The sequence below is a fragment of the Amphibalanus amphitrite genome, unplaced genomic scaffold (genome assembly GCF_019059575.1).
Source record: "Amphibalanus amphitrite isolate SeventyFive unplaced genomic scaffold, NRLGWU_Aamphi_draft 000096F_arrow, whole genome shotgun sequence".
Lineage (NCBI taxonomy): Eukaryota > Metazoa > Arthropoda > Thecostraca > Balanomorpha > Balanidae > Amphibalanus > Amphibalanus amphitrite.
In genome coordinates, this window is record NW_024881591.1 from 94271 (window position 1) to 111618 (window position 17348).

The 17348-nt window shown below is 51.2% G+C and overlaps 4 protein-coding genes across 8 annotated transcripts in view; 2 read left to right on the forward strand and 2 right to left on the reverse strand.

Annotated features, from left to right (window-relative positions):
* The window catches only part of LOC122380310 (CCR4-NOT transcription complex subunit 10-like), a 36461-nt gene extending 30785 nt beyond the window's left edge, over positions 1-5676 (reverse strand). The window contains exons 1-3 of one of the 3 annotated variants that reach the window (XM_043363363.1): positions 5653-5676; positions 4218-4461; positions 3934-4084 (exon numbers count right to left, since the gene is read on the reverse strand). In XM_043363363.1, coding sequence (XP_043219298.1) covers positions 3934-4084; positions 4218-4454 — 388 coding nt within the window. In that variant the 5' untranslated portion in view covers positions 4455-4461; positions 5653-5676. Of the gene's footprint in view, positions 1-3933; positions 4085-4217; positions 4462-5629 lie in introns of all 3 variants that reach the window. The other 2 variants (XM_043363361.1, XM_043363362.1) reach the window with 2 other exon arrangements.
* A 335-nt stretch (positions 5677-6011) lies between these two features.
* LOC122380315 (reticulon-4-interacting protein 1 homolog, mitochondrial-like) lies at positions 6012-11019 on the forward strand. The gene is made up of 10 exons (XM_043363368.1): positions 6012-6194; positions 6498-6732; positions 6947-7095; positions 7398-7553; positions 7844-8011; positions 8324-8448; positions 8903-9088; positions 9363-9540; positions 9947-10137; positions 10464-11019. The coding sequence occupies exons 1-10, from the start codon at positions 6138-6140 to the stop codon at positions 10504-10506; spliced, it is 1488 nt and encodes a 495-aa protein (XP_043219303.1). The 5' UTR covers positions 6012-6137; the 3' UTR covers positions 10507-11019.
* A 512-nt stretch (positions 11020-11531) lies between these two features.
* LOC122380316 (elongator complex protein 5-like) lies at positions 11532-15291 on the forward strand. The gene is made up of 5 exons (XM_043363369.1): positions 11532-11907; positions 12280-12606; positions 12773-12933; positions 13214-13404; positions 15077-15291. The coding sequence occupies exons 1-5, from the start codon at positions 11853-11855 to the stop codon at positions 15186-15188; spliced, it is 846 nt and encodes a 281-aa protein (XP_043219304.1). The 5' UTR covers positions 11532-11852; the 3' UTR covers positions 15189-15291.
* A 240-nt stretch (positions 15292-15531) lies between these two features.
* Positions 15532-17348, reverse strand: part of LOC122380317 (serine/threonine-protein kinase 26-like) — a 57564-nt gene continuing 55747 nt past the window's right edge. For all 3 annotated transcript variants that reach the window (XM_043363372.1, XM_043363371.1, XM_043363370.1), the window contains 2 exons: positions 16630-16947; positions 15532-16281 (listed from right to left, as the gene is read on the reverse strand). In XM_043363372.1, the coding sequence (XP_043219307.1) occupies positions 16066-16281; positions 16630-16947 (534 nt within the window). In that variant the 3' untranslated portion in view covers positions 15532-16065. The remainder of the gene's footprint in view (positions 16282-16629; positions 16948-17348) is intronic.

Below are 17348 nucleotides of genomic sequence, written 5' to 3' on the forward strand. Positions count from 1 at the left end.
ACCTTACCAGAGGCGATGGCGGCCTTGATGCCGCGGCCGACGCCGTCCTCGTTCAGGTAGTTGTAGGCGGTGTCGATGTGCCGGTATCCGGCCAGCAGGGCCGTCTCCACGGCAGCAGCTACCTCATCTCCCGGTGCCTGCCAGCAGCCGAGGCCGAGCAGCGGCATCTTCTGCCCATTGTTGAGCTCCACAGAGGGCACCATGGCTGGTTCGACTATCCGGGGTACGTTTAAGTCTTGGGGAAGTTATAGAACGGCGCAACGAAGAAGCTACAGCCGTTGTAGGCGGTGTGAGCAACGGGCCTTAACTGGCAACGGGTTACCGAGGCTCGCTCTTATCAGGGGACCAAAGGGCTGATGCAACTAAATGGCAAACCATGACCAGCAGCCGAGACGTCGCGAACACTTCACGAAAAGACGAGTCATCCAATAGCGGAAATGACGAGCAGTGGAATGTACACGAGATATTTAAAATGTAATAAAACTCATACGAATAAAAGTTGAGATTGGGCCAGCACTTGATGTCACACTGATGGGCACCGAACCCCTGAAGCTACAGCAGCTGTCATCAACTTGAAGTTTGAAAAGGCTGCAGGCGATGAAATTGGGAAAAGAAATAAGTAATGGAAAAGGGGCTTCCGAGTAAGATACCGACAGGACTAAACAGGCCTAGCCCGTGCCTCTCTGCATATTGGTCAATTATCTGAACACTGAACAGTCCTTATCACCTGTCCCATATCGGACAAACTCAACACATTATCTCACGACTATAGACAGACGGACCAAGCGCAGCACATCTCCGACCTGGCACGGACGGTCAGGGCGCGGCCCGCTACCGCAGCGCCCGGGGACCAGCGGCGCCACCTACCGTTAGCTGGGTCAGATAAGACGACAGCACCAGCCGGTAACCGGACAAAAGATCGTAAAGCAGAAGATCGTATGGCAGAAGATCGTAGGCAGTTGATCGTATGCAAAATATCGTAATGGATAAAGATCGTACGACATAATGCTCGTATGGACAAAAGATCGTATTCGCTAAAGATCGTCAAGGAAAATGATCGTATGCCAAAAAGTCGTAATGGATAAAGATCGTACGACATAATGATCGTATGGACAAAAGATCGTATTCGCTAAAGATCGTCAAGGAAAATGATCGTATGCCAAAAAGTCGTAATGGATAAATATCGTACGACATAATGCTCGTATGGACAAAAGATCGTATTCGCTAAAGATCGTCAAGGAAAATGATCGTACGCCAAATGATCGTATGAGATAAAGATCGTACAGTCAAAATATGGGATTCACATGGTGCAGCCCAACTCCAGCGCATACAAAGCTTATCAATTTATGTGTTCGCGTAGTAAGTGGCCGTCTTAAGCTCGACCATACATTGATGTTATTTCAGAGCTATAGATGGCTCAATGACACCTAAAAGTAACGTGTTGTATATGTGCCGAATAAATGAATGTATGTGCTGCCGTTTTCATGTACCTATTTGAAGTGAATACAACTAAACCCATGTTCCCCCCCCAACCCCTCCCCCCACCGCCTGGAAGGTTAAAATGTTGCTTAAGCGGCTGAAGTAAACGGCGTTAAAAATACTTTTTCCTTCGCACTGTTACATTTTCATATTGAATCGTCATCGCTTTACGAGTCATCAACAGATGTTTATCACGTTATCACTATCGAAGTCGCAATTCTCCTAGTTATAGGATCCTAGTTTCTAGTTATAGGAGTCATTGTTATCGAAGGCCGGTTAACCCTCGCATGTGTAGGGGGGGGGTCGGATGGACCCCCCCCATGGTTTTTCGCGAATAACTCGCGTAAAAAGCGGCCGATCGCGACGAAACTTTCAGTACCCTCGTATTGATCAATTTTACACCTACCCTGAAAATTTCATGACCCTGACCCAAATGACCTTTGACCTGTGACCTCTTTTCCGAGACCATGTTTGGCCGGAATCGCGATTTCGCGTATGTCGGCTCGCACTAGCCGCGTGTTTGCAAGCTTTTCGTGGTTTCAAACGTTCAAACATGTGATTTGATGTTACTCCCGTGTGTGTCAAGGTCACCTGAAGGTCAGGTCAGGTCATTGACCTTTGGTGACCTCGGGTGACCTCGGGTCACTTTTTCGAGTTTTACATGTTTCTAGGCTAGTTTTTGGAGCTGAATTCGAATTTAGCAACCATTTGAACATTTACGAAGTAGTTTTGGTGACTTCGTAACATGTTACGAAGCTGTCAGAGGCGGTTGACACGTACTACGAATACCCGTCACGACGCCTACTGGTTGACCTGACCTGACCTGACCCGACCTGGTCTAAATGCGTCAAGACATCATCTTTGATCAAAACTAACACGGTATTCGTGATCAGCACCCCGAAAAACCCCTTAGCAGCCACACTTTACGACTTTCTAACAGGTCCCGATTTTCCCGACTTTGGGTCATTGACCTGACCTGGAAGGTCAACCAATGACCTAGGACCTTAAAATTGGGTATCATCGGCTTCCTCTCGTCACGGGCAACACGCTCGTTTTTTCCGCGAAGCTCTAGCTCGATCAGGGGCCAAACGGCAAGGGGGGGGTCCAACCGACCCCCCCCCCCCCCTACACATTAGAAGCTGGCAAACGCCGCACACATGCGAGGGTTAAAGATGTCAATTGTCCATCATTGGTTCGAAATCGCCCCAGTAATTACCGAGTTACTGAAATGGGAACAAATTTGGCACCTCTTCTTTTTGTATTTTGCACATGCATTGGGGGTCACTCACATAGATCAAGGGTATCCGACCTTTGGTAGAAGGGATGCAGCTACCCTATAAATATTACCGCAAGACAATCGCTCAAGCCGCTGCTGAGATATGGTCTATGGACCTCTCAAAATCACTACTTTTGCAAAACTGCTTGAACACCCTTGACTTCTCACGTGGCACGTGCCACGACGGCCACTGAGATGTATCAAAAGTAGTCAATTACGGGGAAGAAGGGATGGCCGGGCTACCCAACAAAAAAAGACCGCAGGCCAATTGGTTCAGCGGTTGCTGAGACATAAGCCTCTCAAAAGCGTTACAGGCCGGGCCGGGCCGGGCCGGGCCATACTGAGATTAGTTCCCGTTATATTCAAAAGACTTCGCTTCGCTCGCTGAGCTCGCTCGCTCTTAACAACACTATTCTATACGATTGTTTACTTTACGAACGTAACGTTACGACCTTTTGTCGAACGATCTTTTACAACATACGATCTTTATCTTACGATCATTTTCCTACGATCTTTTTTGTACGATCCATTGCTTTACGATCTTTTGCTTACGATCCTTGGTCGTACGATCTTTTGCGACATACGATATTTATCTTACGATCATTTTCCTACGATCTTTTTCATACGATCAATTGCTTTACGATCTTTTGCTTACGATCTTTTTGTCGTACGATCTTTTACAACATACGATCTTTATCTTACTATCATTTTCGTACGATCTTTTGCATACGATCAATTGCTTTACGATCTTTTGCTTACGATCTTTTTACCGTGCGATCTTTTACAACATACGATCTTTATCTTACGATCATTTTCGTACGATCTTTTTCCATACGATCTTTTGTCTTACGATCTTTTGTCACGTAATCCAGCAGCCTACATTACGGATTCGCCCCGGAACCAGCTGGCTGACACCGACAGGCACCGCCTCTGGCCGACTTTTTAAACAGCCTGCTGTTAAGTTCACGCACGTTGGGGTCCAACATTAGGTACCCTGAATCTAACGGTACTTTTTCGCCGATGTTCCTTCAATTAACCGGATATAAATCACCGAGTGTATCTCTAAAGCATGCATTACTGAAAACATTCATACGAGCCTGAGTTCAGTCACTAGCAGGTCTAACGAAAAGGTCACAAAATGCACCATCCGACCGTGGCAGCGTGACAAGTGTACTCACCGAGCGGCTCGATGTAGCGTGAGATCTTGCTGACGATGCCGAGCGCGGCGCGGTACTGGCGCAGGTGGTAGAGGATGACGGCGTAGTTGTAGTAGAGCACGCACGTGTCAACGTCCTCCAGTGTCTCCAGACGCTCCGGGCGCAGCTTGGCCTGCAGCAGCGTCACACATGTGATTCAATGGCAGTCACAGTCACACACAACATTAGCAGAATGAAATATTGTCATTCAGATTTATAATTTGGAGAACCATCACATTTACCAAATAAATATCAAACAGGCATACCTTTTCAAAGATGGCCTTCAGAGCCTTTTGGAAGGATTCTGTCTTCTTCAGCCCTCCTTTGTAGAACTCTGCTACTGCCTTATTATGGGCCAGTTTGACGTCACAGCTTTTGTCAGCAGTCAGCTTCTCCAAAATCTGTACACAGTTTCCATAGTTTCCTTTATTAAACTCTGATTTGGCTTTGACAGCCAATTCCTTGTCAGAGTTACCAGAATTCTTGTCACTTTTTGATGACATGGTCACTCTGAAAAAGAAAAGTGGCATACATATAAGATACTATTATCTTTTAAAACAAGCATCCACAAACAGTAAGTTAAATGAATGGCCAGTGGACAACACAATATAGCCATTGTAGCCAATGTGGCCAGTACAACAAACCAACAGCATTTGACCAACAAGATCATCAATGACCCACCCATCATTGTTGATTTACTTCCTAACATCTATGCAGGTGTCTTCTGTCTAATCTCAATCAACACTTAAGTCATGGATGTTAATTATGGCAGTTTTACACTCAAACAAGCACAACTCAAACTATCTTTAATCTGCAGCTCAAGAAAACTAATGTATGGACAATTTAAAGTAAACCTTTTTATAGAAGTCAAGTGTTCATTCCATACAAGTTTCTCTCATGCATAAGTAATGGATTAGGTGGAATATGAATCATTGCACTCAAAGGATTAATCAACTTCTTTTTGTTCTTCTAGCAACTGCATCAGCATACCTATAAAGAACTTGATGAAAAATAAGCATTAGACCAAGCAGGTGAGCCAAGGAATGGAAAGTAGGTAGGTAGGTAGGTAGGTAGCCATTGTAGAAAATTGTGTAAGTGGGATATAAAACATTTGAAATTTTGAACTAGTGTTAGAAATGAGCAGGAAATACTTGCTGATTCAGGGGGCATTTGAGGCAAATATCCCACCACAATATTTAATATTGATGAAAAATGACCATTTTTGGAAAAGAAAGAAAGCTGAATAATTACAATTAGGTAGAGTTAGCTTCAAATTGCATGAGGAATTCATATCCAGAGACTCTGTATGGAATTTGGAGGATTTTTTTTTAGGAATACCTACTTCCTGTAGCATCCCAGGCCGTTTCAAGGCGTGATGCCACTGAGCACTACAGTATTGCGTGAATAGCAATATTGTATGATGAAATAAAGAACAATATTCAAATTTAAGTTGAATATTAAAATCAATCCAAAAGCCCAAGCTTCGCGAACTGTTACATCTTACATCATAGCTAAATTCAGTGAAAATCATTTTCTAGCACGACAAGCCTTTACAAATCTCTAGTACACAACTTAAAACCTTTGTTTGGTGTTTGATATCATATGATCAAATGCTTAACATATCATCTCATTATTTCGACTTGAAATATCACTCCAACCAGCCTCAGCGCACTCCCACAAGTCATCACATAATGTTCCAACTTTCAAGTCAAGGTTCCAAGTCACAACATACGGGGCTCAGTCAGGAAACGCAAATGCCAGAATGCATGTTCGTCTTAATTATTTCCCCTTCTCTGTGAATGCAAAAGAAGGGCATGGTTTACTGTAATTGGGCAACTTAGTTGTTGGGCCTTCGCAATCATTATAAAAGAACATAACTCCATTTTGCCTATCTACCTCGTTGCATTTCAGTAGAATAACGCTAAAGAAATACACACTGTGTTCGGTAGACATCAGAATAATCAGCCATTGGTACTGAATTTTTGTCGACAATTAATGGCACAGCTGTTTCAACTACGAAGAGTTCAAGGGTTAAGGCTACCAAACATTTTTTCATCTTCCAATATCTAAAGGATCGAACAACACTGCGCGCACGACCTAGGCCCAGATATTTTATCAAGTTTCTCTGCAGGAAATGCCTGGCCAACAAATTTACAGAGACAATTCTATTGCTTTCACTTAAAGAAATGGCCAGCACAGATGAATTACTTTTCCACATCAGTGAAAAAATAGATGAGCTCCAGGCAAGTTATTATAAATCATGAATCTTCCATCTGCTGCTTATCCATTTGCATATGTACCTTTATTTAATTGATGCCTGTATATAAAGCTCAGACTTTGAAACATAGAAGTTTTCAGCCCTTTTCTGTCAATTAATAGTTGATATCATTTTCCTTGCATATTTGTGCCAAAGTTATTGAATGATTCTTGTGTTTGATAGTGCTCATTGATAAATTTTGTCATGTTGATGTGATATGCTCAATTTGCATGCTGGTGACAACAGGCTTTGTATGAGCAGTGCTCACTGTTTTGGCTGTGTTTGTCAGGTCCAGCTGTCATCATCTGCAGCAGCAGCCCGGCTCTCGCTGCAGGCTGGCTTGACTGAGCTGCGTCAGACTGGCGGACGACTGGCCAGTGGGGAGGTGTGGCAGCAGGCTGCTCAGAGATGGCGTCTAGCCACTGCTGCTGCTGCCGACCGCTGGACTAGTCTGCGGGAGTTTGTCAGCGAGTTTGATGTCAGGGAGTTCATCGAGACAACTCGATTGCTGGTGCTGACTGAAGGTGAGTAATGGCCCAAAAGAAGCATGTGTGGTTTCTAGAAATGGAGACCCTGTCTCTGATGAGATTGGCAAGTGTTGATGTGATTCATCTGCTCTCCAATGTATGTGATCATACACAAATGCCATCCACCGAATCTCGGGTATTGGTGTGTGATCGTTCACATTCAGTCGGCTGACGTTCGCGTCCAACGTAGCGCCGTGTTCCGCACTTTCAGCGAGCACCGTGCACCTGTGTCTGCTGGGCGCCGGGTTTGGCGCCGGCCTGCTGGTCGGCTACCTGGTCGGCCGCGGCCGGCGCGTCCGCACCGTCCGACAGCCGGCGCTGATGCGAGCCGTCATCTGCGGAACGTACGAGGGGCTCGACGTAAGTGCAGTGCACACCGTGTGCGGCGCTCAGCTCACATCGTGTTTGGTGCTCGCGATCGCCTGAAGTTAACCAAGATCAACTGATAAGAGAGGAGGATATGCGATGAAAGGATATATACACTGTTAGATTTAGGTGCTGGCATTTATATTTGTCATGTTTTATGAGTTTTTTTTTTTTACAGATAAAAGCACATTAAAATATGGCTAAATCGTTTTATATGCTCGTCTTGAGCCATTGGTTGTACACCCGGTGCCCCCTGTACCATATCGTTACCGCTTTGCCGCTGTCGCTGCCTCCAGGGCGTTCTGGCCGTGGAGGACCAGCCGCGCCCCGAGCTGGTCTCGCCCACCGAGGTACTGGTCAGGGTGAAGGCGGCCACCGTGGACCGAGTCGACCTGCGCATCGCCTCCGGCTACGGGCGCGCTCTGCGCCGCCAGGTCAACAGATATAACCCGGTGAGAAGGTGACGTAAATCGGGTCGATAGCGTGATGGAATAGAGATATGGAGCGTGAACTTGCTGGACCGCTGTGTTATGTGTTTCGGCTCTCAGAGGATTGGGCCTTATCACCGTACAGCGTCGCTTTGGCTGGGTTGCACTGTAATGCTTTGCATGTGCTTTTATTCTGTGGGACGCCCCAACATGTTCACTGGTATGCATATGTGATTGGATACAGTGCCTCATCGGTTCTCAAAACCGCCCCTTGGTGTATGACTAACCCATCCTCCCCTCCGCCGCCGTTCCAGCACGTGGACTCTGAGCTGCCGGTGGTGCTGGGCCGTGACCTGGCCGGCGTGGTGGACCAGGTCGGCTCAGAGGTCACCCAGTGGCAGGTCGGCGACCCCGTCTGGGCGGCCGTCCCCTTCTGGCGGCCCGGCACGCTGGCAGAGTTTGTCGTCCTCGAGGAGAAGGAGGTGGGAAGCTGATGGTGGAACATGCTGTGTGTTGTGCTTGGCTGGTGCATCGGTATTTATGCGTATTCGTGGGATATATTGGATGACGTTGAGATTATGGTAGCGCTGGTTTTCGCAACAGGATAGTATCGAGCAATTTATGTCATTCCATCATGAAACAGTCATTCATTAATCGCTTTACGATGCTATCAGCTACTCAACGTGCATTGACATCCTCCCACTGATACTGCTCCGCCCTGTCGACAATCTCCCACTGACCCCCGTGCACTGTTCACAGTCACTCACTGACCACCCTACCGCACCCGTTCCCAGCTGTGTCGGAAGCCGGACGCGGTGACGTTTGAGCGTGCGGCGGCGCTGCCCTACTCGGGAACGGTGGCCTGGAACGCGCTGGTTACGCAGGGCGGCATTGGGCCCGACACGGCACAGGACAAACGGTGAGACAGGCCGCACGCGGGGACAGCTTTAAACGGGGGCCACAAACGGCGACCTTGGCCAAGTGGTGAGTCGCGCCCTATACCGCCCGTGTCAGTGGTAGTTAATCAACGCCGTAAATACTACTTGGCTGCGGCAGCCAACGATCACGCAGGACATTGTATTCGTGTACGACTTCTAAGATAAGCCAACGTGAGTGGGTTCGGGGAAGGTTGAATATTGAACGATATTTGGCCGACCGGAGATCCCCACAACACAGTCACACCTTTTATGGTCTCGCGAGGATGATAGTTTGGGCTCACAGGCCTTCCGTTATGTAAATAGAAATAGTCTTTTTTTGTCGGTCAGAAGTTATGCTGATCTACAAATTTTGTGGTAATCATCGATGTTCATGGTCAGCTGAGAGTTGCAATGAGATAATCAGCTTCTGACCCCACCCCCACTACTTTTCGGCAGGGTGCTAGTGCACGCGGCCGCCAGTGGAGTCGGCCTGGTAGCCACTCAGCTGCTCAAGGCATGGGGCGGTCACGTGACCACCACCGTGTCGGCCCGGCTGGTGCCGCTGGCCCGGATGCTGGGAGCCGATGACGTCATCGAGTACGACACGGCCGACTTGGAGAAGGAGCTGTCGCTGAGAGACAAGTGAGTGCCGCAGTGCTATAGCAGGCTGCCAACGTGAAAGGCAATGTGCTATCGTCTAACGTGCCTTCAGCTCGTATGCATTTGCAATGCATGCTGTAATCTAGCTGGTGCGGGTTTTGACCTTACATTTCACCGGATGCCAGGTTTGGTCTGATGGGGGCATATTTTAGTGCGGCGATTTCCTTGCGGCAGAAACTAGCCCTAGCGCTAGTTTATATTTAAACAGGTGTGTGATCCGGTATTTGGTCTGATGTATGACCCGCCTGTCCCACAGGTTCGACCTGGTGCTGAACACTGCCGGCCCCTCGCTGCACGCCTCCTGCCTGCGCCACTGCGCCGAGACCGGCCTGGTGGTCAGCACGGTGGAGGCGGCCATGCCCTCTGACCGGTTCGGGTTCGTGTTGGGCACGCTGTATGCTCTGTGGATCCGATTCACGCGGCTGGCGGGACAGGTGAGAGCGGGAAGAGGAACGGATTGTGGAAGGGCGGGAGTGGGAGGGAAGTGAGCAAGAGAGGGACCGAATACGGCCGAATTTGACAGCTGAGAGGCGGACCTGATGTCTCTTCTGTCGAGGGGAGGAAGGCTGGATAATGATAAGATGGTTGTCGATCGGAATTTGCCTATGAATTTAAAGCTGCAGTTGGATGAAGTCGGATCGCCCTGACATGACTGGGGATTAGCTGATGTAATTTGCGCCCCGGATGCCTCACAGTTTTGTAGTACAGTGTAGCGTTGTATCGTCTAAAAAGGCGTTCGCGATCACAGTCAACACGAGGTGCCTCAGAGCGCCCTCCGGTCCCTCCGAGTTCCTCTGACGCCTTCTGCCCCCTCTGACCGTCCTCCCCGCTACTCGCCAGGTGCTGTTCCTGCCGGAGAGCTGGGGCACGGTGACGTTCTCTGCCGACACGCTGGCCCAGCTGGCCGCCCTGGTGGACGCGCGCGAGCTCCAGGCCGTGGTGGAGCACACGTTCGACTGGCAGGACGCTGACGCGGCCTTCCATTACCTGGCGCGGGGTGACGCCGTCGGAAAGCCGGTGGTCAGCTTTAGGTGCGGCGCAGGGCGGGGAGAAAGGGAGCCAGCGGGATAAGTAGCATCCGAGCTAGCGCAACTTAAGATGCTTGCTGAACGTAGCGCTCTCGGTAGCGGCTCTTTTTCGATCGTTTACTTTACTTACTAATTTGTTTCGAGTTTCATCCTTTTTAACGAATCATGTTTTGAGAATCGTGTTATTACCACGGTCAATAGAGCTCAGAACAGTGTCCGCTGGGCAGTGAGCATAACACTGAATCTTTGTTGAAAAACTCGATTTGGTCATGTGATACTGAAGAGTTTTTCATGCCCCTCTTTCTAACCTGTTGCCGGTGTGTTTTCAGACACTTGGCGCCGCCGCAGCCAGTGACCGAGGACGGATCGTGACGGGCCGGGCCGAGCGCTCCGACTAGCCTCTGGTGCAATTCAGTAGTGCCTGCTCCCTGCCGCGAACCGGGAGAGCTCAATGGCTGGGGAGGGAGGAGAGGGTCGTGCTGGTATAGACAGGACGACACTTCTAGTCGGGGAGAGGGGTGGGAACGAGAGAGAGAGAGCGAACCATGTGTGGCTCGACGATCAGGTTAACCCCGATAACGATCGAACGTACGGTGATGAGAGGACACTATCATGAACTCAGTAGAGACAATATTCTGACGCGATTTTTAGTCGCCCCTTTTTGGACCACTGTTTGTAGTACCGTGTATCTGTGTGGCTGGCGTGTGCCTTGTTACTTAGCGGTCATGGCGACAGGTATATTATCGTCGCTAATTGAGGGCTCGACTTGTTTTAGAGGAAGTCGAAATATATTCATAAAGTGCCAACTGTAAGACGTGCTCCCCCGGTTGTTCCATCCCTATGCCCCGCGCGATTCACGTTGTCAATACATGTGTTTCGTGTGGCTATGGCGTTTATGTGCATGCTACCTGGAACGAAATATCTGTCTCCAATCTCCAATATGAATATTATAATTTAAGTATCTAATATGAACATCAGGGCATTTTACTGATTGAGGGTATCGAAGGTTTAAGGAAAGAAGAGTGATAAAAAGGTAGATAGAAGGAGTGATTGGAAGCAGCCGCCAACCGGATCTTTCTTTGGAGCCTTTGCAATCTTAGGAAGAAAAAGATGAAAAGATCTGGTGATCCGGTGAAATCTTCATGTTTCAACATATAAAATTTAATTGAGGGACTCCAACATGTAACTTGCCCCTGCAAATGCACCGCAAAATCATCGCGGAATTCAGGATCATCAATACCACCCAATACCGCACTCCAGCTTCCCTGCAGATACTTTGAGGGTATTCGTTAATATTAATTTGCTTGCGTCGTTCTACGTCAAACTTGACGCTACTTAGACATTAAACTTTCGATAAAATATGTTCGATAAGCCTTATTAGCAGTTGACGATATCAAAAGTTACCGCTTATTCGAATGCGTATACTTTTGTCAACGATCTGTTATCACTGATATTAGAACACATTACCCTCGCTTACATTTTTTCGTCCGTTTGTTTTAGGGTCTGCGCATAAATAAGTAATTAAGTTTTATTCTGATTCATGCCAGGGTGTTTGCTGGTCAAACTGGGTGAGATGTATCTGTAGGTACACCACCAGATTTTTCGCCACTGCCACTTGCAAAGATCGAATATAAGCAGGCTTCAGCTTAGGCGATTGAGGATAGTAATACAAATACCTGCTGGGTACCTACCTAAGGTGAACTGTGAAGGTGTCAGAAATGTTTGAAAAGATTTTGTCGGTCAAGCCAGAAGGAACATCAATATTGATCATCGGTAAGTAGATATTAACTTAAAATAAAGGATTTATACCAACCATGGACTGATTGTGAAACCAGTGTGTAAGGGCCGTGGTGCTGTTTCCATTTGACTCCAAAACTTGCATTTGAATTGGTCATGCAGTTAATGGCCAGTGCTTGTGCTTGCCTACTCATGATAGTAAATTCTTATAATATCATAGATCTAGCATGAAACTGCCTTGGGGTTCACTGGGATGATAGATCCCCCTTGCAACTTAATCACGAGATCGCCACTGGTTGAAACCTTGCACATGTCGTTAACCTATTAACAGCAGCAGCGTTAGAGTAATTTTCAAGGAGTGGCTTTGTGGACTTATGCTTATACTGACTGACTGTAAATGGTTTCCAGATGCAGGTGACGGCAGCTACAGGCACCTGCTCTCCAGCTATGTACAGCATCGACAGCAGCAGCAGGTGTCGGTCAGCTGGGTGCCGTGTGGACAGAGTGCAGATGAGCTGCCAGGCACCTCTGGGTCCTCTGCCGGCCCGATTGAGCAGTCAGACTCATCTGACCAAGACTGGGAGACTGCGGAGGACATAGGTCGGCAGCTGGAGGCCGCTCTGCCGCTGCCCGGCCCTCCGGCCCGTCTCCTGGTCGTCCGGGATGCCTCCCGCCTGCTGCACTGGCTCGGACCGACTGCGCTCTGCCGGCTAATACGGCGCAGCTGCGACAGAGGTGAGACGACAGACTTTCAATTAGACCTCGTTCTTACACCTTCAGCACAATTCATTGTGGCTCGTTAGGTGACTCGATTTTCCGTCAGCCTCTGTCCGCTTTCGGCCCGGTGCGGCGTCGCCGGTCGTTGACAGTAGCGCCGCCTGTCCGGTTGTTTCGCCGCCAGGCCACCAGGTGGTGCTGGGAGTACTGGAGGAGGCCGTCCCGGAGGAGCACCTCTCCCAGCTGCGTCACTACTCTACACACGTGCTGAGCGTGGAGGGCGCCGGCCGGGAGCTCACTGTCAGCGGCACGTACCGCTTCAAGGCCGGCAAGGTGGAGACGGCGGTACGTGCGCCCTCTCCTCTGCTTTCCCCGGGGTAACGCTAGCCCCGTGCCTCTGATTGGCTCGTGCCAGCCGCCAGGCAGCGATGTTTCAACGTTTCCGGGTCTGGCCGGTCGTCTCACATCTGAATGGAGAAACATGAAAACAAGCCGAGTAATCCGTATGATTGTTTATTTTCAGATTGTCAACTTGTTTTCAGCTTTGTCAGTTACGTCGCCCTTGGTCGTTCGATACTTGCCTCTCGGTGTGTCGACTGACAATAGTGTTCGCCGTGCCCTGCAGACGGAGCGGGTCAGTCTGAGCGCCGACCTGGTGGTGACCCGTGTGGAGCCGGCGCGGCCCGTACCGTCGGTCCCGCCGGCGGCCCGGCCCGCTCCGGCCGCCCCCCTGGCGCCCGGTCTGACCACCTTCAGCCTGCAGCTGTCCGAGACGGAGAAACTGAGCCGCGACCGGCTGGTGCTGCCCTACCTCAGGTGAGAGGGAACGATACTGCCTTACCGAGGACCGGCTGGTCAGCTGCCCTACCTCAGGTGAGAGGGAGGGATACTGCCTTACCGAGGACCGGCTGGTCAGCTGCCCTACCTCAGGTGAGAGGGAGGGATACTGCCTTACCGAGGACCGGCTGGTCAGCTGCCCTACCTCAGGTGAGAGGGAAGGATACTGCCTTACCGAGGACCGGCTGGTCAGCTGCCCTACCTCAGGTGAGAGGGAAGGATACTGCCTTACCTAGGACCGGCTGGTGCTGCCCTACCTCAGGTGAGAGGGAAGGATACTGCCTTACCTAGGACCGGCTGGTGCTGCCCTACCTCAGGTGAGAGGGAAGGATACTGCCTTACCTAGGACCGGCTGGTGCTGCCCTACCTCAGGTGAGAGGGAAGGATACTGCCTTACCTAGGACCGGCTGGTGCTGCCCTACCTCAGGTGAGAGGGGTGCTGTCCTGCCTGGGGTGATAGGGGCGCTGTTCTGCCTGGGTGAGGGCAAGGCCTTATATGGAGATGCTGCCCTACCGGAGGGAGGGATACTGCCCGGCCTTAGGTGAGAGAGGTGCAGCTGTCCTAACTGAGTGAGAGTGGCGCAGGTCTATCTGAGGTGAGAAGGGATGCTGGTTTGGATCAGAGAAGAAGGGTGCCGATCTATGTCACAGGGACGACGGATCTCAGTCATACGACTAGTTCGGGTGGGATAGGTGTATAACTGTATAGCACTGCCCTGCGTCTGCATGTTATGAGACGACACAAATTTGTTTCCCTATCCTGATTGGGAATGAGCTATGGGGTATTGACGCTTGTCAATCTGAAGTTCATTAGGTGTCGTCTTTGCATGGCAACAATCCCGTTAACCGAAATATACTGTGTTGGCGGGTGTCACTTGTGAAGTGGGTTATATAAATGTCAAGTATATGGTCCCCAAGTGATCCTTCATGTTGATACCGTTTTGAGGCTTGAAAATATGAAATATTGACGTCATTGACCCTGAGTGTGAATCAATAACGCACGCTCTGGTATGTAATCCATTCAAGTGTCTGACGCGTTATCTAACTCAAGGATCCGTTGTCTTCAGGCGTCACTGCAGTTCCCTTAATTCCGGTATACGGTATAGACTGCGTTAGCTTATCTGTGCGTCGATCCGTCCTGATACCGATTCGACCTCACCCGACCGCCACCAAGGTCGTGTGGGTGTCTCGCGTCGGGTCATCCATCAGCCGGTCTTTGTCTCAATCGACCGGCTGTTTGTTGTTCGGAAGATCGCTTAATCTCGGCTGTCTGTGCGCGTATCGCTGCCAATACAACCCTTCCTCTCGTCGCTGACACAAGTAATGTCCCTATCTGTCTGTATCTGTCCCGGTTATCTACTGAGTGATCGCGAGCCGCCTGTGCCTTCGTTGTGCCCCCCCCCCCCCCAGTCGCTCGGCGATGTGTGCTGTCGTAGCCTAGCATTGTCTCCGAGAGATCAGCCCGTGATTGACAGCTGACTTTTCCGTGCCGGGAGGGGGCATTCAGAGACCGCGAAGTCTGTGACTGACCTCGACAAACCAACCCTCATGTATATTACAAACCGTAGTAACGCGGCGGGGAGATTCAGCGACCCGGGAGTCCACGAGTGACCTCGACTGACCGCGGATGACCCCGTCCCGTCTCTTACAGGCCGGAGCAGGGCGGCGGGGACAGCGGGCCGGGCACCGGGCAGATTTTCTACCAGCCCGACGCCGCGGACGACTGGGACGAGGAGGATCCCGACGACGACCTCGACATCTGAGCCCCGGTACCGTCCTACAGGGGGCGGGTGCTGCGTGGGCAACCGGCCTTACTGGGCCAAATGTTATGTGGCCTGATCCGCAATACAATATCGACATTTGTTATAATTGGCTTTATGTGGTCTTTGCTGGTAGCTCTCAGGTAGCTATATTCCCGTCTCTTACAGGCCGGAGCAACAACAGCAACGTCAGCTCGGTAAATATAGTTAGTTATCTGGGTCGATGTTATATAACATTCTTACCACGCCTTCCAGGTTATCCAAGGGTTCATGTCGTCCCTCCCCACACCAACGTTTGTCGGCCAGCGATCACGAAACTCGCCCGTCCACCCTCACACGCCAGCACTGCGCGCTCAAATATTGTATTGTTATTAGTATATACATATTGTTACACACATAATTGTCGCTATGATCAACAACGCTGCGCCGGCTGAACACAGGCGCGTCCCTCCAATAAATATATACTAGACTCTGGGCCGCTCGATGGCCCAACAACAGACTCGCTCTGGGAGAACCGTCGGCCGGCCGGCCGGCTGACCCGCGCGCTGCCCGCCTCCGCGCGGCCCCGCCCGTTTGTTCGAGATGCAGCTGAGACCCCCCAGCCGGCGGCAGCGGCAGCGGCGGCCGGGGTTTTGATTTCTGCGCGGGCGCGCGCCGGAGGCGGCCGGCCACCGACTAGTCTGCGCGAGCGCGCGCCGGCCAAGGAATGCAGCGCGGCCCCAGCGAACGGGGCCAACAACACGGCACATGGCTCCGCCACTGGGCAAAATAGTCTCCTGGTATGTACACACGGCGTGGCGGTGGGCGCTGCGGCCGGCCGCGCACATCACTATCACAAACACTGAGGGCGGCGGGCGACGGCCGCGCGGGGCGGGGCGGCTCACCGCGCCAGCCGCTCCATGGCAGCGCGCAGGCGCGACTCGCCCATGCTTGGCACCAGCTTCACCAGCAGCTGCTGCACGAACTGGTCGCTGATGCCTGGCGCGCTGCGCTCGGCCAGCTCGAAGGCGTTGCGCAGCTCGTCGATGGCGTCTGTGCGCTGCGCCAGCGAGGACGGGTCCCGCGACCGGTAGCTGTTCCGGTGTCGCCGCTGCAGCTGCCGGCGGAGAGCGGTAGCGGTCAGACGGGATACTAACGCGAACAAATATATGGGGATAAACGAAAAACGCCAACGTAAAGAAAGCAATAAGACCTGAGAAACGACATGGACACAGAAGAGGCTGGAACCCCCATGGGATGCACTCCCAGCTATGACAAAACGTTCTGCGGCACAACAATTAGGTACATCTTGCTTCCATGACCCACAACTCAAATGAAGGTCGCCATTGGTTCACCTGGAAGTACCGCCTCAATGATAGATTTTACTATTTCATTCACGCCTCCCAGCCCGCAGTAGAGCGCAATCAGTCCCCGCCCACCTCTGTCCTCTGTCCCCGGCTCTCACCTCCGCCATGAGCGGGTGGATGACTCCGGTGAGCGTGCGGCTGCGGTTCGGCTGCTGCCCCGTCGGGATCACCACCTTGCTGGGGCTGGCAGTGGAGCGCCGTTTGTTGGCCGCCGCCGCCGAGGGGGACGGCTCGGCGGCGGGCTCGGCCGGCGGCGCCGAGCGGCGGTGCTCCGACAGCCGAGAGTCGCCGCTCGACCGGCGCCGCTCGCGGTGCTCCACCAGCGGCTCCGTGCTCGAGCGCCGGTGCTCCACCACCGGCTCGGCGACCGAGCGCCGGTGCTCGGGCGGCGGCGGCGCGGCCGCTGTGGGCCGCGTCTGCCGCAGACAGAAATGGGGCCGCGTGTCACCGACATTTGCAGCAAATAAGGTCAACACGGGCATATTATCCGGACCATTAGAGTCACATATAACACACCGAGGTATATTATGGCGCACGACATGTGATTTGTATTCACAGACCAGAGTTCACCGAAGCACGTCTCCCAACAGAAGTCACAAATTGAATCAGCTGACATTTCACAGACACTAGCACTGGAATGCATAAACATTCGACCCATGCAACTCAGCTCACATATATAGCCTCACAGAACCGGGCTAGGGGGCGTATTCATATCGGCAATTTGCCAGACGTCAGTAATCAACACATCTGGTCCTTCAAAAAACACCAGGCTGACGTCTGCTGCAAACAGCCTTCTACAGAAGTGACACAGCCCGGT

Coding starts and splice junctions, on each gene's coding strand:
- LOC122380315 (XM_043363368.1), top strand. CDS start 6,138: ATGGCCAGCACAGATGAATTACTTTTCCACATCAGTGAAAAAATAGAT. Junction 6,733..6,946: donor ATTGCTGGTGCTGACTGAAG/GTGAGTAATGGC, acceptor CCGCACTTTCAG/CGAGCACCGTGCACCTGTGT. Junction 10,138..10,463: donor AAGCCGGTGGTCAGCTTTAG/GTGCGGCGCAGG, acceptor GTGTGTTTTCAG/ACACTTGGCGCCGCCGCAGC.
- LOC122380316 (XM_043363369.1), top strand. CDS start 11,853: ATGTTTGAAAAGATTTTGTCGGTCAAGCCAGAAGGAACATCAATATTG. Junction 12,607..12,772: donor ACGGCGCAGCTGCGACAGAG/GTGAGACGACAG, acceptor TTTCGCCGCCAG/GCCACCAGGTGGTGCTGGGA. Junction 12,934..13,213: donor CCGGCAAGGTGGAGACGGCG/GTACGTGCGCCC, acceptor CGTGCCCTGCAG/ACGGAGCGGGTCAGTCTGAG.